Source organism: Scomber scombrus, chromosome 16 (genome assembly GCF_963691925.1).
Source record: "Scomber scombrus chromosome 16, fScoSco1.1, whole genome shotgun sequence".
Taxonomy (NCBI): domain Eukaryota; kingdom Metazoa; phylum Chordata; class Actinopteri; order Scombriformes; family Scombridae; genus Scomber; species Scomber scombrus.
In genome coordinates, this window is record NC_084985.1 from 28,031,017 (window position 1) to 28,053,595 (window position 22,579).

Below are 22,579 nucleotides of genomic sequence, written 5' to 3' on the forward strand. Positions count from 1 at the left end.
TTGGGCTGGAAACAGATTTATTCTGTGCAAACAACAGCAGTTGTTCTTTTATATCACTGTTCAGTTTGTTACATTTTTTGATTTTGTAAATCACAGAAGAAAAGATATCTAAGTGCTGTAAGCTTTACCATCAAACACACTATATATCTATATTTTTCATGTAAATCTACATTTAGATCAGTTTAAAAACCATACGGAGCAACACTGGATACCACTCTCTGATTTGCTGCTTTAAAGGACCAATCCCTGCACTCATGTATGTTACAGCACATTCAATGCATATGTTTGAGATCTTTCCATGTGTTTATCCTACATCCATTAGCAAATCTTCACTTTTCATTTCACTATAATCTAAAAAATCTACTTATAGAAATGTTACATGTGTTAGGTACTCTGTCACACTGAACAGCATGTGTCAGGAAGCTATCTGGATAACTTTGGTGAGCACAACTGAGACCCCATTAGATGTGAACATGGACTGCTGTGTTTAACCTGTGAAAGCTAAAGTGTTGCTATGGCTACCTGCAGTTTAATATACCTTGTCACAACTAGTTGTCATGGTGTAGGATTTAAATGAAAATCCATTCATAATGAAAGGTATTTTGACTATGGAACAGGGCATGGTGCTGCATGAACTACCACAGGTCAGTTTAAATTCTCTGTAAGTTGATTGACAAAAAGAATTCAAACGAATGGAAACATACACAAGATAAAAGGTCATATATGTAAAGAACTACATCATGTCTCAGATGCTTAAAATATCCAAACACACCAGTAAAATATTTAATAACAGATCAAGTTCAGTGCATTGTTTCCTTCATTGTCAATGCTGTTCTCTCTCTCCCTCTGTGTGTGTGTGTGTGTGGTCATTATTTCTCAGGAGGGAATATCTGTCCACCCCTTCATCTGTTCAGCTGTCCCACCATCATGTTGAGTGTCAGGCATGCTCAGCTGACCGTTCATCAGTGGATCAATACTCCGTATCGATCAGTGATTCTGTTGACCTTGAGTTTCACCACCACTCATACATCTTATTACGTTCAGTCCCTTTTGTTTGCAGCCCGATCGTTGAGGGAGACATCTGTCCTCTGCTCGGACAGGCACTGAACCTAACTGCATTTACATATCTGAGCCACACAATGTCACTATAAAACTAAACATTATATTTGCAGTCAATGATTGCTCCCTTTTTTTTTTCCTCACTAAAGTACAAGTAAGAGCAGTAGATGTATAGAAGTGTTTAAAGAAACATTTATTGAATGACTTCCCACAGGTTCTAAATATTAATGCAATAACTTGTAAAGAGTATTGTATGGGTCCAGTCATTTCCTAATCATACACTATAATGTTACCTGGAAACAACTATGTCATTTGTTACTAATTGTAGGGAAATAGAGACAATGTACTGTTATAATACATGTAGTATGTACTGACTCACTTATTTGACCTTTTATAGAATAAATAACTATCTGTTTAAACCCAAGTACATTTTCATTCATTACTGTAGAATTTATTTTTCATATTTGTTGAATTGTATGCTTACATGTTCAGCTGACCTGCTGACTGTGACTGACTGTGGGTTTAATTACTGCCAGGTGTCATAGTCCTTTATTACTACAAGTATTACAAAGTATTTGTATCTTTGAGTAGGAACCTACTGTAAGAGTTACTATTTGTCTGTTTACTTTGTGTATATCGCTGGTTGGTTTTAGGAAATGTTCACACCAGATAATACATTTATTATAATATATTTTAGGGGATGGATAAGAATTTAAATGACTTGTGGTGGAAGAGGTCATTATTTTAGTAAAAGCATTGAAAGCACAGTGTGTACTCCTATTACTGTATAAATCAAATAGAAGCATATTATTGTTACTGATGCATTTATGTCTAAATAGCACTTTGATGTTGTAATTGGTTGAGTTGTAGCATATTTGACCCTTTTTATACTATTTCATTTAATACATGCATCATCATGTGATCATATGTTTGTATGTAAAGTTTGATCTAAACTAGTACATGTACTGTCAGATACTGTACACATAATGAGTCCAATATAGAGTTAAAGTATTTAATAACATAAAGTAAATACTCAAGTAAAGTACTGGAACTTTAAAACTGTACAGTACACTGCTTCAGCAAAAATAGTGAGCAACTTTTAACTCCTAAACATGACATAAAGTGTTGAGTTTCATTTCAAATATTTACAATTTAAGTTAAAATACCTGAAATAGATATAATTGGTACATCAATAAAATGCACCTTTTATAAAATGATGTTAAAAGCTTATAACAAAAAAAATGAAATGATTGTTGTGATGCATGAATAAACAGAACCTTGCAGTAAATGATGATATACAGTACATGATTCAATAGGGATTTATAATTGTATGGTTTTGTCATCATATGTGTGTCTCTGTGTGTGATTCTCAATCCCGTCAGTGTGGGGAAGGTTTTTTTTGGTGCTGCTGTTCATATAAAATGTGAGAGCTTGAAGGCCTCAGTGGGATCTGCATGATAAAAGAACTGCAGCTCGTCTCGCCTTTTTTCAGATTAAAATGTGGACAAAAATGTGGAGGAAGCAAGGGGGGGAGGGAGGGAGGGAGGGAGGAAGGGAGTGAGGAATGGGTGTATTTAACGCACTATTCTCCAAAATGGTCGGCCATCCTTTGTGTCCCTCCACATGGTGACACCCTGGTGGCCCTCACCCCTCCGCCGGGATGCTATCCATCTTCCGGCCGTCCCTAATTAACCCTGAGACCACACCTCCTTTCTCCTTTCACTTCCCTATCTATCCGTCCCGACTCCAACGCCTCCTTTCTCACCTCAACCGTTTTCACAGACATACGCCTCTCTGACCCTTGACCCCAGTCAGGGTTAGAGGTGGGAGAGGTCATTCCTCGCCCCCCCCCCCTTTCCCTTTCCTTTGCATCCCTCCTCCAGCGCTCTGCACCCGGCATTGACCGTCTAGTCGTCTTCTGCTCTTTGTCTCTCTATCTCTTGTCCTCTTTGTCCCTTCAGGCTGACCATGACCATGGACACACACATACAGACTGTGTGAAAGTTCAGACCTCTGCACCACCTTCACACACTAAACACAAACAGCAGCTGCATCACTGATCTGAACTTGACTTAAACTGGACAGTAAAACGTTCACTTCACTGTGAGTCATCATAACAGTTCAGTTCATTTGAACATTGAAAACAGGAATGGACGACTTGACTGTCAATGAAACTTGAATAGAGACAGATCAAACTTTTTCCAAGATAACATTTTCTCATTGTCTGATTTGGGTATTATATTTGTAAGTAGGTCAAATGCTGATTATTTTCTCTTTTTTTAAAGTTTGAGCCTGTGAAAAGATGCTATGTTGTATATCATGCTTACAGTAATAAACTAATATTTGAAGGAGTGTTTTGAAGGAATATTATAAATTGTTTGCAAATCATCAAAACTATAAAGTATAGTCACCTCTGCCTGTACAAGTCTACAGTTTCCCCATATAAGTGTAAAAATGTATATATATTTGACAAATGTCTCTTAAAGAATACCTGACAAATGGTTTCCATCTTTTAGATTGTGTGAGAACCAGTGCATGGCAGCAGGTTCTGCCTCTAAAACACAACTGAGGCTCTCTAAGCCACATTGTGGGGTATCATGTTAAACAAATGACCAAAGCTTAACGCTTCTTTGTTCTCTCTCAACCCAAAAAGAGAGAAAATAGATCAATAAATTAATGAATATATTAGAGATCAACCCCTTCTCCCCTCTTCTACTCCAAAGAGAAACTGACAGGGGGAAGTATTGATTGATCTAGTCAAAGAGTGGGACACAACAGGAACAGAGGGATGGATGGATAAAGAGAAAGCTGAATAATATGAATAGATTTAGGTCATTGAGATGTGCTTCTCCTCTTTCTTTTGCTTTATATTCCAAATGCTATACTTTGTTTGAAGTTATACATGTAGAGGATAATGTGTATACAATCACTTTCTCAATAACTGATTCAGAATACATGAAAGGAATTTGAGGATTTGCATGTATTTGCTCATTCAGTATAAATCATTACCTAGTTTACATTATATCTTATCATTTTCTAAGGAAGGTATAGCTTTTCACTTCAAATGCAGCACCAAGTTTTGAGTCTCTGCTAGTTGATTTTCACACTGTAGTGAAATGAATATATTATACAGTATAACATATTTGAAATATGGAGGCACGCTTAATAGCAGCAGTAATGTGAAGTATACAGAATGTTATTTGTAGTATATAGACTAAAACACACAGAAACAATAATACTGTCTGACACACGTTCACCAGAAAATGAACTTCTAAACAGACAGTAGAGTTTGTTTGAAAGTTATTTACAATTACCCTGCAGGAAGGGTCTGAATGAAAAGATGCAATTATTATTTCCATTATGGAAAATATGGGATCCAAAGTTTTTTGGAGTTTGACCCATACTAGAGACTTAAAGTCAGGATCACTGGGCCTCTGCTATGTAGATGTTCCCATTATGTTTAAAGTCTCCCAATAAAAGTCCAATACTGAATTACTGAATGTAGCAATGTGTTGTTGTAAAGTGGTGAAAAGTACTAAGATCCTTTACTTAACAGAAACACCTCCAACATTAAAATATGCATTTGGATGAAAATTACTATTACTCATGTTGTTAAAATGTGGAAGTTTCAACAGCAACATGTTTGCAGTACATCAGTGGATTATTAGTATTACCACATTAACCTGTAAGCAGCATTCAATGTTGCAGCTAGAGCTACTTTGAACTATTTTCTATAGTATATTACACAGACTGGTAGTAATTATTAAACACCAAACACTCTCCATGTTTGTGTCTTGTCTCTTTGTGCTGCCCTCTAACACTCTGGGAGGATAGCTGCTAACGATCTGGCCTCAGGACAGCCAATTAAAACAAAGCTAATGACATTGAGAAATATGAGTGGGCTGAAAGTATGGACATGTGCAGGGTGATGGATGAGTCCACGTCACTGAAGGCCCTCCACCCCCCCCTCATTCCCCGGATACACACAAGCACACACCCAGCTGGACACTGGTGTCAGTGCTTAATTGTTTTAAAGGAACTGGGAGGGGTTGTGTGCATATGTGTGTGTGGTGGAGGAGGGGAGTGTTCACACCAATAGTGTCACTATATAGCATACAGCAGGCTCAAGCTCCCAGCCTCCATCCCCACTAAACAGCCAGGGGCAAAGGTGAGAAGAAAGGGTGGAGCTTTGATATTGACCCTTTCCTCCCCCCCCCCCCCCCCCCCCCATCCCCACCACCACACAGTTAATATGGTCAAGTGCAAACACACACACACACACACACACACACACACACACACACACACACACACACACACACACACACACACACACACACACACACACACACACACACACACACACACACACACACACACACTGCACCAATGGTTGTGTGTTTGCATGAAAGGATGAATCTGTTCAGCTCAGTATGTAACAATATGTATGTTTATATGTAATATTAACTCATCTATTTATCTTCTCTGCCACCATTAACTAAAATGTGTTTTTATATTAAAAAACATTTAGGATGTTTTAATGGTGCTTTTGTCAAGTTTGAATACCTGTAAATTATAACAAACCCTAGATGAGGTGACTTTAGTCGTAGGCTATTGGTAAATAGTTTCACTAGCACCCACACAATGTAACAATGTATAAAAGACAAAGTACAAAATCACTTCTTCATTCACTCCTCCACTATGTATTACCTAACACTCAGTAGCTGAATCTACAGTGAGCAGTAAAATGAGATTTAAGACACTTTTTTCATTCCATTGTGGGAATTTTGAGACAGTAAATGGCAGTGATTACAACCGAGATGTTCTTGGAAAGCATATTTTTTCAGCTTCGCTAAACACAAATGAAAACTTTCTCTGAACCCAGCTATAGCTAGCATTGAGGACACAGAGTCTAAGTGGAATTTGAAGTTTTTTAAAGTCTCAAGTCAGATTTACAGTCTTCAGTTGCTCACACGGTGGGTTTTTATAGCAAATGATGATATTAATTTGTCTCGTTATCATTGTTTTAGGAAACAACTTGAAACTAAATAATCAGACCTATAATGATCTTCTTGTCTGATGTAGATCTGTTAGCAAAGAAATGTGTTTGAAACCTATTGGAGTGTTCCTGTAATACTTCATGAATGCAATATAAGTATCAACAGTTGTTGATCTAATAGTTGTCTTTGGAGGAGATCAGTGACCAACACCGAAGACAACACTGAGAAGCTCTGGGCCATGGAGTGAGGTGAGTTGTTCATGGATGCCTCAGCAGTATTTTGCACTGACCTTGTACGACGAGTCTGCCGTGCGCAGTACGCCTCATCCTGGTACCGGGCCGGTTGGCAGCACACACATATACACCAGAGTGTTGCAGAGACACATCTGAGATCATCAGGTTCCCTGTTCCCAGAACCTGAATACCCTCCACCCCAATGGAGCGACCGTCTGATGGAGAGAGAACAGAGACACAGATAGGTTGTGAAATAAAAGTTCAATGAGGATGTAAGCTTTATATCCTCCTATCATATGCATTCTATCAGACGGTGGTGCTACCTAGCCTGCTCCAGGAAACAATGGGTCTTGGGTTTCCTGTGGCAATGCACTCTAAGATGGCTGTCTGATGGACAGTGATGGTGAGATTCTGGGGTCCTGACAGGATGGTAGGCTCCTTGTAGGTTCTGGAAGCTCCACCTGTAAGGATGAAAAGAAGAGTGAATATAGATGAGATGACAGATGCTAAATAAGTAAACAGTATCAGCTGGTGTTGCAGTGTCCATGTCAATCCACAATGATCTGTTACCATTACTTTCACTTTGTCAGTGATTTCTATTGCATGTGCAACACAACAGTGTCACAGCACATTTCATAATGTTCAATGATCAATGAACCCAACACCACAAAAACAAAAGCTGAGACAACTTCCAAGCTCTTCTTTCAAAAAGTTGTTAAAACCTTAACTTTGAGATAAAAACTAATATTTGTTTTCAGTTTGTTTCCAGGTTGTGAGAAGTTGTAATGCACCAAATGCTTTGTTTTAAGGTACTGTGGATAATCACTTGTAAAAGTATATGGATACATTCCATATATTCTTGCATACAGACAGGAATAATACTAAAGAGGGGACAGAGCAGTTAACTTTTGTTCACTCCCCAGAGATTTCTCTACTGTGTCTCTCATCTATACTCTATGTTACATGTGTCCACCCACCAGTGACGTTGAGCACGGCATCGTGGCTGTAGCGAGTGTTGGCGATGTTGGTGGCGACACAGCGGAAAACTCCTGCATCCACCTGCCTCACGCCTGTCACCTGGAGGATCCCCATTGGCAGGAGAGTGTACCTAAACATGGGGGGAGAGCAGGGTGCAGGTGAGAGACTGAGCATCACAGCCAGTGATTGTATGCTGATGATCTGGAAAATTAATGTGAACTAAAATGTGGAATAAATATAATTCACTTTTGCAATGCAACACTATGTTTTGTTTTGTTCAAATTTTACATCATTTGTCACAACTTATTTAGAAAAAATGGTTGTTTTTAGGATATGTCCTCCTCAATATTGACAACATCTTTTCAAATGTAGAAATACTTTTCAATTGATGTTTTAAAATGAAGTAATTATTTTTTTTATAAATGCACTTAAATACACTGTAAGTGGATAACATATGTAATATTTATCATTCTTTTGTGGTTACACCATTTGACATTTTCAGGAGCATTCAGTCTTACTTTTGGTTAAAAATGGTGCAAATGTCATTTCAAATGATATAAAACCAACAAAAATACTAAATGTACATTTTAACAAACCTGATGCTGCTTTTAAAATTAATTTGAAAGATATTAACACTTATTTGTTACTGACCCCATCAGCTTTATGTGACAATTAAGAAAGTTTGCAAATATAAACTGTACAGTTTTTTTTACAGACAGAAAATATACATGAATTTATACGTCATATTATTGCTTGCCTATTTTTTAAATTTCATGCTCATTTTTTAACTGACTATTTATTTCACTATTCTTATCAAAGTTGGTATCTTATCCCATGTAGGCTTGAAAATCATATTTTGGCAAAAACATGAAAATACAATTGAGGAGGCATTTCAGTACTAAGTAGAGGGAAATGCAAGACGCTGCAAATTAACAAAGTAAGTTTAATCAGAGGAAACCTCTGTACACTCCAAAGATGCTCAATAAAAGAACGTTCTGGATTGATGAAATGTAGAATGTCCAGTCCAAATACATTGTCCTACAATGTAGGATATGTGCGTCTGATGTTACCTGTTGTCATTGGTGCTAAGTGGTACTCTGTCTCTCTCCCAGGTGATGTTAGCCTCAGGGACTCCATTGATCTCACACTGAAAACGAGCAACTCCTCCCTCATCCACCGCCATGGACACTGGGTGTGTGTGGAACTTAGGAAGAGCTGAGGAGGAAACCACACAAAGCTTAGTCTTCATCAGGAGAATGCATGATATGAATATAACTTTGAAACAAAGAGAGGGGACTATGGGTCCTAATTATGTCATAATGATACCATCAGGATGATCTCAGCCTGAGTACACATTTATTACAGTACACCTGTGTTAGAGGAGTTTTAGTATTGGTTGATATGCCAGGTTTTCAAACACATTACTTTGCATAATCTGATATTGCTGTTATCAGTTTGGATAATATAGTGTGCCACATTTTCCCCTCAAAATAGTTTTTATTGTCAGAGAGCAAACACTTGAAACACAGAGAAGGTCAGAAATCAGTTTATTAGTCTGTGTGGTCATTTAGCAATCTGTGCACATAGATTTTCTCATATTTGTATTTCTACCATGTTACTCCTGAGGTGCTCACTAAATTAGAAAGCAGCATATAACTCATCAAATAATATTATGTAAGCTGTTGTATTTAATTTAAACTTTCTGTACAGTAGTAATGGTCAGTTGAGTATAGACTTAAATAATGATTTGAATAATAAATACTTTAATAATATATTTTTAAAATCTGGTTTACAATTTATTTCATAATTATGTGTGGCTTTCATGACCGTATAATGACAGTATTCATGATATGTTAATCACACTTTGTCCTGTACTCAAAGGCTAAATGTGGCGTAATTCCTACTGAGGGTTTGGAAAAAGCCTAAAATATCATTATCACTTCCAAGACTTCCTCTCATTCATGTACACACACACACACACACACGCACACACACACACACACACACACACACACACACACACACACACACACACACACACACACACACACACACACACACACACACACACACACACACACACACACACACACACACACACACACACACACACACCTGGTGGGTATACAATCAATAAGGGTTTACAATAGAGGAGGGGTCTGCAAATCAAATGAGAGAACACCATCACCATGGCAACTCATTGCATTGAAGTAAGACCACCTCAAGAAAGCCATAATTCTCCTGGATTACCATAAACCATTGGTTTTATTGGTGTGGCTGAAGTAGTGGGGGCGGGGAGGAGAAGGTGTGTGTGTTCAGTACCATGTGCAGTACTGTACATGCAACATAATTGATGGGTTTTCTATAATGAAAAGCTGGGATGTTTTGGTGAGGGGCCTGTTCCCTGTGACAACACAAAGGATCAAAGAGTCTGAGGGGGGTTTTGGTTGCCAGGTATGATGCAGAGGTGTTCACCATGTGAAGCATCATTTATAACAAAGACTATGGGATGTTTTGACAGAGAAAAGGCAACAAGCGGTTGCTTTCTATGGGCTGTTCTCTGCTCCCTGTGCAGGTTTGGGCTGATGGCCTGTGATGCAAGGCTATGGATATTAAAATGTCTGAAGAAATGATGTTTGTTATCTTTGAGTGAGGAAGGCAGTGCTGGAGTGTATCTTTTGGTTTTTCATGGACTTTTTTGAGCAGTTCAGTATTTCTTGTTTTTCTTCCATCTAAACGTGCGATAATATTTCAGTCTTTTAAAGTTTGAATTAGAAACAAGCTCTCCGTGTGGACCAGTTGCTCTGCTTGGAAATCGCCATATCTACAAGTGAGGAAACTTTACTGCGCATTTAGGCTACGTCAAGGCAGAGCATGTGCAGAAAGAACGCAGTGAGACAACTTTCCGTTTCACCGTTTACATGATAAAATTTGACCTTTGATCGGTTTGGGAAAAGGAATATTCTACCCCTCTGAAACCAAATTAAATTCCATTGGGTTTGGACCCGATTGAGGTGTTTACATGGAACATTTTCATTCGGCTTGTGCTTCTACAGATTCTAATCGGAATATTAGGCTCCATGTAAACCCGGCCTTAGACGGCTTCATCAAATGATCATTCTACACTAAAAGTTTTAAGGTAATCATGTTCTATTACAACTTGCACATTGTTATTTTAGTTCTGTCCATCATTCTGCATTAAACAGAAAGGAACAATTTCATTTCTTAAATTGATATCTGAGAAATGTGATGTGAATTATTTTCAATTATTATTATTTTAAATTATAAATAGTAATTATGAGTTCTGTATCTCCATATTTGACCAATGTATCTGTAGGAAATGATGTTGTTGTAGCAGTGAAGTGCAGTGTAAAGAAGAAGAGATTTGTTTTACTCAGGGAATAAGACAACCAGTTTATACTATTCTAATGAGCAAGGTACTTCTATGCTGTATTGCACTGTCATGCACTTACATGCCAAATGGACTTTGGCCTTTCGGCTGACCAGCAAGCCATAGCGATTTTGGGCAGCGCAGTCGTACTCGCCCATATCCGCATCACTCCCCTCTCTGCGTTTCTGGAAGCTCTGGATAAACAGCGTGCCATTTGCCAACACCCGAACCCGCGGACTGGTAGGTAAAGGCACGCCATTTTTACGCCACGTAACCATGATCGGTTCTTCGCCCTGCACCCGACAGTCCAGCATGAGTGGGCGATCCCTCACTGCAATCACATCACTGGGCTCCAACAGGAAAGACAGCTCCGAGGCAAGGCAACAACCTGAAGACAAACAGAGGGAACAATTGCTCATTAGAAAGGCTGCATGACTACTGGTTTGTAGGTATAACTCATGGCATAATCCAGATAAATATTCAAATCCAGGGCTTATGTAACTTAATAGAACCATCCTGATGGGAGGCTCAATGAAGGTCCTGTCATACTGTCTGCATTTCTACAAATTGAAATACAATTTCAGTGATAGGAACCCCTCTTACTTTGACTCCTGCATCATGATGCTTCTTTAAAACAGCAAGCAAATGAGAATGATATTGAGTGTGTTTCATTGTCACAGAGATCTGAAAGCCTTTGGTCAATATATTGGGAATGATACTAAAATATAACAGGCCCTCGGAGAACCTTATTACAGTTTAGAACTTGTTAGTTTCTGTATTTCTTTCAGTATTTTCAGAAAAGTTCAGAAACGTTGGTTGTAAAGGACTGACTTCAGACTGCGTACAACGTGAATTTTAGAGATGGCACGACTGCATATAATGTCAATGGAAAGATGCAAATGGATGCAAACACACACAGTAAAGACCCATGATTATTCCAAGGTTGTATGACTGTAATTGAATGATGAAAGACAAGAGTGAAAAGGAGAGGAACAGCGGGAAAAAAACAGAAAGAACCAGATAACTGGGTAAGTTTTGAGATCAGTCTGAATGTTTGAAGTATCTGCCACAAAAAGAAATACCAAGCTGCACTTATCTATTTATTATTGTAGTATTGCAAATTTCTTAGCTTGTATCGTCTATTTTCTAGAGATGCTGTGCTGTCTTGTTCTTGTCGCAATGACAATAAAGTACTTTGACTTTGACTTTTGACTTTGAACTATACCACATGTGCAGCTAGAGTGACCTTTCCAATTGAAACTGACCCATGGAAAACCTATGTATTATATAAAAACACTCATTGGTTAGTTTATTAGTTCATTGGCTGTTTGCTGCAAACAAACTTGGACTACACAGTCCAACTGACAAAATAACAAAGTCAACAAATCCAAAGTTCTTGTATTAAAGTGGAACGAGTTGTATGTGGGAAAGCAACCTTGAACGGCAGGAGTTTTTTGTATAAAGACATGGCAAAATGATGGTGGATCATATAAAATTCAATCTATTTTTCATCTCAAATCCACAAACATCCCATGGTTCCAGGGACAACATCACAGGGGGAGGCTTCTCTGTCTGACACCAAGCCTCAGGAAACCCTACACCAATCACCCACAAAACCTCATTTGACACCCAAAAACTATCTCATTTGTTTGACGGCACATTCGGTTTTGTGGCCTATAACGCTTTTACTGAAGACGAGCCACAATGGTGATTGAATGCCAGCGAGCCATCCAGCCATAGAGGGCAACAACAATACCCAAGCTCGGGAGGAGAACACTGGTAAGGGTTGCTGGGGTCAAGTTAGGAGAGCCTGTATAGAACCAGGAGCCAGTTGTAACAATGGTGTTGTGACTATGCTTATTTACACCCAACCCCCCAGTAACCTCTGTAAAAACTCCCGTCCACCACCATGCACCCAAGGGCACCATCTGCCCCTTCTTATGCATCCCCTCCACCCCTCCCGTCTCTTCCCATCCATTCAGATCCATCTCTGAGGTGACTTTCCCATGCCACCAGATCTCTCCAGCTCACCCTTGTCCCCTCTCCTCTTTGACCTTGTCCATTTTCTTTTAGTCATTTTTGGTGTTAATGCCCTCCTATGCAAAGAGCCCTGATTCCGTCTCCTTCCCAGCTGTGAAGCCGTAACAATTGCACTCTGCACTTGAACCTGCACGATGCCTTATCAATGTCACTGTGGAGTTTTGCATCTGTTCAACCAAATTTACCCCTCCCTTCAACTCAGTTGTGAGCCGGACCACAGCTTTTATTGTTGTCCAGACACCATCAAACATCGCTTCCCACACATAGCAGCTTGCAGTTGAACCTGACTTTGGAAAGGTTTTGGTCATCCTGTTTATTTCTGTTCCTAGTGAAGTTCATTTTCACTGTGAAGGCCATTTGAAGCTCTTTGCATCAAATGGCCTTGTAAGTGCACATTTATACATTCATTTTATTTTATTTTTTGTTGTGTTACTAAGAAATAACTTACCCCAAGCTATTTTCCTACAGGCATTTCAATTGGCCTTTTAACAATTTCATTACTCTCCACATCTGCACATGCAAGCACTTACATTCAGAATACTTTCTTTATGTAAGAGATTCTGTCCACTCCTCTGGATGTGAGCATGTTGATGACTCATTCACAAAGTTACTGATGAAATGACTGGCTCTGAGGTTTTATAGCAGGCCATCAGATTTTAGTTTGTCACTTGTGATTTGGCACTATACAAATAAATATTGATTGATTGATTGATTTAACCACAGCCTGCAGACACAGCAACCCCCCACCTTCCTTGTGATCTTTGCCACTGGCTTTACTGACGTGTCATATCAAGAAATGAGCATCTGCCCTCTTCTAATAGTCGATCTCCCATCCAGCAGATGTAGCCAGCAGAGAGGATTGTGGGTCGACTAGTCAGCTGTGCCTGGATGGACTGATAGAGCCCTGCAACCCCCCTCAGCCTCCCAAACCCCTTAGGGGTGGTGATGAAATTAAGGGCTGAAGGTAAAGAGGCAAAGCTATCTCTGTATCGTCCATTCAATATTGTTGTCAGACATTCTTAACAATCTTGTCAGTGGCAAAAACAAGCACTTATAGTGGATGTACATTGACAGGGCACTAGTGACCCAAAGGATTACATTGCAACCTGTGTTACAGCTTGGCTGAGGCGCTCTCACTCAATACTGGACCAATTTCAAAAATTGTTGTACCCATCAGTGACTTAGACATATAAAGATGGGAAAATATGATCCAGGTTGAAAAATACAGAAGCTTCATTTAAGTTAAGATAAGGTAACATGAGTCAATAGAAGGCAACATAAGGCAGTGTAATGTAACATACGTTTACATAACATAACAGTCTGGCTAAGTCATATTTCACTATATATTTTCATCACACATCGTCATCTAGTAAAAAGAAATGAATCCATGTTGCTGCAGTGTTTGGTTGGAATAAACCTCTAAAGACATGTGTGCTAAGAGGGTCTACATGGGAGGACCACTGGGTTATATAATCTATATTATCTATATACAGGGTAAAGCTAAACCCTGTCACTAGAGAGCTATAATTCAGAGTTCTGAGTTACAAGTTTATTATTAGGGATACCAACAATCTAAAGTACTCCAATACAAGAGTACTGCAATAAATCCTAGCTTTGTGTTGCACATGATGTTGTGTTTGACACTGTATTAGTGAGGTGTTGTTTTAGGGTTGGATGGACATAATATTGGGAACACCTTTAAGTCCAGTGCAGTCCAACACAACACCATCTCAAAGTACAGGACCAAAGGACCTCAAAGGACCATGTTCAATCAACACCACTGACAACACAAAGTAAAAAAGGATACCTTTCATAATAGGTAGGATTTTTTGCAGATCTGTTTTATTAGATTGTAAAGGTGAATGGAATAAGCGGTTAATGAAATAGTGCTTTTGAGCTAACCTCTGAGATTTGTGCCTTGACACATTGGCATTAACATAGAATCAATCCTTTGCCTTGTTTCCAGATTGAAGCTTCAAATCCAGAGAGACTTAGCATCAAGATGGATGAGGGGTGATAACAGTGTCAAGGCTAAAGGATGCTAGAAAATAACCTTTTATGCAACTCAACACAAACTGTAGGACTTACATGTACTCTTCATGCAAGTTCCAACAAGCTGAATCTGCATGGGGTGTGATTAAGTGCATAGCATTCAAGACTGGATTGTTTTCAATAAAGCGGGTTGACTATAATGAGATTTTTTTAAGGGAAAGGGTCGTCCAGCAACCCCCACACTAGCACTCTGTGCCTGTAACCCCGAGCCCCTCGGGGGTCATGAGAGAGTCAGAGGCAAGGAGGATGGATGTGTAGATGAGGTTGGGTGGGGGCAGCTTGTGTCCATCCAGAGGTACTCCCCCAGCCCTCCACTGCTATTGTTTAGCAGACTGTTGCCCCTGAACTTCACAGATTTCTATCAACCCCCCCCCCCCCCCCCCCTCGTGAAAAGGGACAGAGAAGGAGAAGCATACCCAAATCCTGACATAAGGCACCAGGGATAAGGGATGCATACACAAATCCTTTCATCAATGTCTTTTCCTTTCTCCACTCTCTCCCTTTAGACATCTCTGTTTGAAAGGCAGCTTTTGAAGGCTGCATGGATTTGAGCTTGGAATGAGAAGTAGAATGAAACTGAGAAATGTTAGGGTTAGGAATAAACTTAAAGCTGTAAGGGTTACCCTAAAGCTTATTTTGCACGCATTCAGTGCACATTAAATGTTGCAGTATGTGCAATATATATTATTATGTTTTAATGCTTTCCCTGACATCATCCTGTCTGGTCTGGGCTGGAAGACTGGGATGGCTGGGCAGGCTTGAAACTCTTTGCCTTGGGGCTTCCTTCTTTGTCATCCTAATGGGAGTTAAACTCTCCTTGCTCAGAGGTAGAAAGCTATCTTCACTGTGTTACTTTACATGCTATTGTTGCTGCTGTGCAGTCATTTACTGAGTGTCATATGCCAAGTCCAGAGTGGACAAAAGTGGTGTTTCAGTATAAAGTCTTTAGGTACTACAACATTGGCAATGTGACACCTGGATTTTTGGTACTAATACCTAAACAATCCCATTTTGATGCCTTTACTTTGACAAATAAAAAAATGTTTTCTGCTTAACCCTTTTTATCACTTTGGCCAAACTTCAATCAGGAAAAATGATGTTGGTACACAGCCCTGTTCAACATGTTCTCATTTTGCTTTGTAAATATATCTTAAATATGAAGGGTGAAAGGAATCAGGCTTGTTTTTTTTATGCCAATGTCTCTCAGTGTCCTGACCTATTGATGAGATGCTTACCTATGCATAAACTGATATTGGCCTCATGGACCCTGGGGCCCAGTAAGTCCCATCTGCATTTGGGAGTTGATTTCTGATGGTCAGTAAAGATTTAAGAAGCCTGCCCAAAAACAGGGACCCCCACAGCCTTCTGGATCAATAAGCACTAATGTGATGGAGAGGAGGCCTTTTTGTTTGTCCTGCAGTTTTAATCAGTAAGGTGTCAGCTCACAGAGTGGGGGCAGCAACTCTTATTAAGGAAAGCTCATTAAACAACAGTAACAACAAATACGCCTGGCAGGGTGTGATCTGGTAGCATTACTGGTTAAGGTGCAAGCTATATAACCTCCACCTTTGCCTAATGTACCCATCTCTCTATCGTTTCATTTCCTGTCATCTGTGAACTATCCCTACATAAAATGTACAGTATTATAACCATATCAGCTGCATGTATGTGTGTGTGTGTTTGTGTTTGTGTTTGTGTGTATACTTGAATTTCAGAAACCAGTTTTACACCAATACCATGCCAAGTGTAACTTGCTCCTCAGACTTTGACATTTCAGACACCAAAGCATCATAAACCTTTCCAGACACAAGCTCCATGTTCTACTCCAGCACACCATGTTTCACATATCCATCTCAAACCAGTGCATACATTAATGGTTCCCAACCTGGTTACTGGTTTAGCTGCTGACCAGCACTGGATATATTGTAAGCACATCCTGTTTAGTTGTCATTAAGAGCTGCTCTGTGATGTTTCTACCGCCTGTATTCAGCAGATCCACTGAAGCACTTTAGATGTTTTTGCTCAAAGGCCACACAGCATTAGTAATGGAAGAAAAGACATTAGGATTTTAAGGTTCTACCTGAGTGGAAATACATGTTTACACATTATCCAGTAAACAAGTTTATACATGATCATAAAAAATGTGCATTCAAGTCCATAGGGTAGTGTGTGATTGTTAACACCTCATATAGTCAGTTTGAGGCCCTATACAGAAAATCCCATCAACCTCATGTTTGCTGACATGTTTACATGGTTCAAATCCTGTTAGCATTAGCCTAAACTCTCCACAGATAGAGATGTTAGCCTCTTTTCTGCCACACTGCAGAGAACACCGGCCACAGCAGGCCTTTTGTGTCCCTGCTGTGAATTAAACCAAGGGGTGTTTCTGCTGGCCTACTCCACCATGGACACTGTGTGTGTGTGTGTGTGTGTGTGTGTGTGTGTGTGTGTGTGTGTGTGTGTGTGTGTGTGTGTGTGTGTGTGTGTGTGTGTGTGTGTGTGTGTGAGACAGAGTGAGGAGCCCTGACAGGAGGGGGTTGTTGAGGACATGGTCATGGGCAGCTGTAGGGGGATTACCCTCCACACACATATTTTTAATAAGGTCTCAATCTGAGCACAGACTGGGGTTAGTCTTATGGAGATGAGGGTGTGAGGGTCAGGTCACTGAAGACGGAGGACGTGGGGGACCTATTGTGTCCATGGTCCCCCCCCACCACAAACTGCACCACTGATCTGGACGGCCAGAGCCCTACCCCCTCCCCTAAAGGTCAGAGGTCACTGACCCTAACCCTGCACTGTGGTCTGAGGTAAAGACAGAGCCTCCCACACTGTCTGCACTGCTCCCCCTCTCATGCAAATCTGCTCTGGTTTTCTTTCTCATAACATTTTGTTTTTGGAGGTTTATCACAACATGAGTATCACCAACTTTAAAACAAGGAGACTAGAAGAAACTCTGAGATTTTCAATTTAGTTTGAAATGCTCTTTTTTTTAAATGTTTGGAAATATAAGTCTATGAATAAATGAGTAGCTACTGGTCACAGAAATGAATTCTGGGCACAGATAAAGTCCACTTATTAGCTGTTTATGGAAATTTCAACTGCATGCATGCATGTCTTCTTCAGTGCATGACGTTTGCTTAGTTAAAATGTTCAGAAAAAGCTAGGTTTGTTTTTGTTTTTTTGTTTTTTGTAAAACCAGTTTTTCAAGTTCAAGAATACTGTTTTTGACTCATTAAACAAGCTAATATATTACTTTAAGGTTGATACATAGATTGGTAATTCCACCTTAACAACCACCCCCAAATAGATGGCCATTCAAAAGCTTCCTATTTTCACTGTTTTGATGGGATGAAGAGTGACACAGTGACCTGATCATTTATAAAGTGGTCTTAAGGCCTAAAGAACTTTCAGTTGAGCATGACATGTTTTTGTGTTCATACAGCACAGCATTATACATGAATTATGTTGCAGATTCATTTTTAACTTTGAACATGTACATTTGACAAAACAAAATCTTATCAGGTCTACTTTTGAATCTTTGGACAGATACAGAGATTATTGTGATAAGACCAGAGAATAAGTTGATCGGTTCCACACAGTTCTTTTGAAACTTAACACAGTTTCAGTTTATATTAAGACATTTACTATCGCTTGATATTGTGCATATATGTGCAGGGGATCAGTGAAAATCAATTCACATCCATGTAAACATTGACAAGACCTTTCAGTCATCTAGTCTGAGTGGAATTGATCTTTCAGTCCTGTTGGTAATACCTGGATTAGCAAATGAGGACAGAGAAGTCTCTTTCTCCAATTCACAATTTGAATACCTTAAAATATATAGAGAGAATACACCAATGCTGGAGGAACATAATCCTTGTTAAACTTCATCAAATGTTTTGGGGAAATACTGGGTCTTTAACAAGTAAGCTGTTATTCCGTATATAAGCCGGATAATAAATAATTTAGGTGCCAAAGATTCAAGTTCCAGTTTACTAAAAGTCAAAGTTAAAGCAGATGCAGAACAGTCAGAGCTGCAGCAGCATCCTGGTGCCCTTCTGACTTGGGAAAGTTCCCCCACTTTTCATCCTGCACTCACAAGTCAAGCTACTGAATTCAAAAGATAAAGTATACTTACTCCAACAGAGCAGAGCTGCCAGGCAGGTAAGTAATATTCTTGGTTTCATTTCGGTTTTCTTCACTCCAACCTCCAACTCCACCAGTGAAAGCTTATTTGCCTCTGGAACTCTCAAAAATCAAAAAGATGGGGGGAAAAAAAGTAATCCAAATAGAAAGGTGTCTTATTCTTATTCCACCTACTATATGTCTTCTTTGGTTGATAAAGCTAAAAATTGTATTGTTATTAATAAAGCATTGCTATTCTTCAGCTTCCCTGGTCCAGCGCTTGGTCCAGCGGAAGGCTGCTGGTCATGTCCAAAGCCACTCTGAGAATAGTGAGAGGAAGACACTTCAGGCTGGACAAAGCTCATTAGTTATTCAGCCTCATTGTTGTCAGTGAATGGACACTGATACAGGGGCTTTCACCGACGGATGGCAGGTTGGTCTCCTGTGAACCAATCGCAGCCTCGGGGTGATGGAGGGGTGGCGGCTCAGCCTGAGAGCCATAATTGATATTCATTTAAACAGAGGTCTGCTGGCCGGCCGCTCTGCCCCACTGCCTGATGGGCCAGCTGTGACCTGAGCTGGACACACTACTCTCTGTCAACTGTCAGTCAGGCTGCAGGAGAACACACTGACACCGTGCAGCTTTTACTCAAATAAATGAGGCTGCAGTTCTATCTAAATCTATCTAGTTCTATCACATCTTGTAAAAGAAAGAAAGTGTATAGAAGGTATAGCACATTCTACATTCAACAGTGACACAGATGTTACACTTCCTGGCTCTACTCCAAAAATAAAAACACTTCACTTTCAGGGTGCAAACAGTGGAGGACTTGTAGAATATTTTATACCCAGTGCCTAGTGACCAGAATCTTGTGAAATAGATCCATAAAGTATGATTCTGCACCTTACCATTTAGTTGTAGCAGTTTTTCCTTGACAGAAAATATAGGTGTGGAAGTCAGGGTGGTGTAGGGAAATGCAGTGCATTAGACTTTGATGCAGGACACTTGAAAGACATCAGACTGATGAGACTACTGAGGAGTTACAAAAGCAAGAAATCAATTAAGACAAAGGTGTAAATGATTGGACCACACAGTACCAGTCAATGTATCCATTGTTTTTTGTTTCTTATCTAATGTTGTCAGACACTTGACAAGCTTGTCAGTAGCAAAAACACACACTTTTTTATTAGGCATACATTGACCAGGTGGTAATGCCCCAAAGCCTTAGATTGCAGCCCATTTCAAGGCTGCTGGCTGAAGTGCTCTCGCTCAATACTGGACCAACATTCATCAAAGCACAGTGGCATGATTAGATGGATAGAATAGGATGCTATAGACCAGTGGTCACCAACCCTGCTCCTGGAGAGCTACTGTCCTGCATGTTTTAGGTTTCTAGTTATCAACTTGTTATCAAGCAGCTGAAGCTTGATAAAGAGTTCATTATTAGAATCAGGTGTGTTAGATTTCATAAATGAAACAAGATCAATCTAAACTGAACTGTAGATTGTATCTGACAAACACCATCTACAGGTTGAGATGTTTTTTGCCAGTTGAAAGAAAAAGATATTCATTCATTGATGGGATAACTCTACATGTAGTTGGTGATTATTCAGTGTACACTTCAACTGTGTAATAAAATTGTGAGGAGTATCATTTTGACATATAATTCTGACAGATGACAGTCATACATTAAGTTAATCAATGTCAAACTGCATTTTCTGATGCAGAGTTGTGTAACCTGTTATTTTGTTGTTGTTCTATTTGTTTTAATAGTTCAGTACACTCATTTAAAAAAACTGCCATCAAAATATACTAGCATTGAATTTTTGATGTAAGTGGGGAACATTACTGGCACCTTGAAATTAAGTCTCAGTGACTTATTTACTGAGTACACTGGACTTCCACTAACTTCTCTCAGACCTTTTTCAGACTCAGAGTCTCAGACCTAAATTTAGCACTAATTTTTGAATTACTCTTAGATCAAAAACCTAGTTCTAGAGTTAGAACTGACACACCTCTTAATCAGTTAGAAGCAGTGTTGGGGAGTAACTAGTTCCATGTAACGGCATTAAATCATTTAATTACAAAATAAATGTAAGTGTAATCTGTTACAGTTACTGATGAAAATGTTGATGATTACAAAGGAGGTTACATCTGAAGTCACACCTTTAAGATTTTACTCAGGAGGGTTTTTTCCTCATTTTTTAATATTAACATGTTATTGAATCCATATATTACTGTTTTTAGTTCGTTGTAAACAATATTTAGTAAATAAATCATGATGTGGGTTTATGTGGAGCACACATGGGCTTAAATGGAGTCACATTACCAATTAAGCCCATGAAAGACTTTTTACTTTTTCATCAAATATCTTTATTTTATATTCCAAAACCTACATGAACTAATGAATACATTTTAAATGAGAGATAAATGTTCTCCCTTATAAATCATGTCAGTATCCATGAAAAACAGCATGAATTAATCAAATGTAATAAGTTACATTACTTTTATTAAGTCACTGAAATAGTTACATTACTTATTACATTTTAAATAGAGTAACTAGTAATCTGTAACCTATTACATTTCTAAAGTAATCTTCCTAACCCTGGTTAGGAGCTACTTTTAGTCTCAGGATGTTTTGTGAAGACAGCCACAGATCTTTCCCCAGTACTTCACTATACTTATTCACACATGGAATGTCTGTATGACTACAGGTTAAATTAGCTTTAGCTTTCATAGGTTTTTCTTTTTTTTTTGCCAGTGGGTGTTTAGTTCGGCAGCCAATATTGTAACATCACACCATCCTTATACAGTATACTGTACAACAAACAACAAACATCAGCTGCCAAAATGAGGAGTGAAACTGAGTAACAGTTTTAATACCAATCATTTATTCAGTAATGTAACAATACCACCAATAAACATACATATTTTAACAAAGAGGGGAAAGTTTCAGCTTTTTTTATGTCTTTTGTGTCATCCTCAATTTTTTCTCACGATTTTCTCCACATGTCCACCACTTTGGTCCAAACTGAAATATTTCAACAACTATTGGTTGCTCAATGTTCTCCTGGATCAATATTCTTCATAGAGTATATGTTTACTGTCTTTTGTCATATTACTATATTTCTCCATATTGTAATTTTACTATTTTTTATTTCTATAACATCTATATATATGACCTTCAGTGTAAACCTGTATATCGAGATCTACGTGAATTGGATTCACTGCCTTGTTTAAAGACTAATTGGTAATAATTAGTACACAGTGAGTACGAAGAGGTGTTTCTAATTAGAAATAATGAGCTGTATGCTTTCCCCATTTACCAGCCATCTCACCCAATGACATCATGAAACTCATCACAGTTTAACAAAACATTCAATAAAATATTTATCATGAGCTAAACTTGAATTACTGAATCAAATTTTTAACATCATTAAAATATTTTAAAATATAAAATACAATAACTACAATAATCTAAAGGATGTATTCATCATTTTTAAGGATGTCTTAAAAAAACAGTCAGGAGCCCAAATAAACACTGAAACCTGTTTTTCTTCATTCCTCCTGTTCATACTGACCATTAGAAGATCTCTTCATAATGTACTTACAATGGAAGTGATGGAGGACTAAATCCACAGTCTATTTAAAAGTTAAAGCTAATATGCAGCTTTAGCGTCCAAATGAGTCAAATCTTCAT

The 22,579-nt window shown here is 38.9% G+C and overlaps 1 protein-coding gene across 1 annotated transcript in view; it reads right to left on the reverse strand.

The window, feature by feature from the left end:
- si:ch211-57n23.4 (immunoglobulin superfamily DCC subclass member 3) overlaps positions 1–18,940 on the reverse strand; it is a 28,350-nt gene extending 9,410 nt beyond the window's left edge. Inside the window, exons 1-6 of the mRNA XM_062436245.1 lie at positions 18,892–18,940; positions 10,744–11,049; positions 8,341–8,485; positions 7,270–7,400; positions 6,616–6,753; positions 6,349–6,507 (exon numbers count right to left, since the gene is read on the reverse strand). Coding sequence (XP_062292229.1) covers positions 6,349–6,507; positions 6,616–6,753; positions 7,270–7,400; positions 8,341–8,485; positions 10,744–11,049; positions 18,892–18,940 — 928 coding nt within the window. The remainder of the gene's footprint in view (positions 1–6,348; positions 6,508–6,615; positions 6,754–7,269; positions 7,401–8,340; positions 8,486–10,743; positions 11,050–18,891) is intronic.
- Between the last annotated feature and the right edge of the window lie 3,639 nt (positions 18,941–22,579).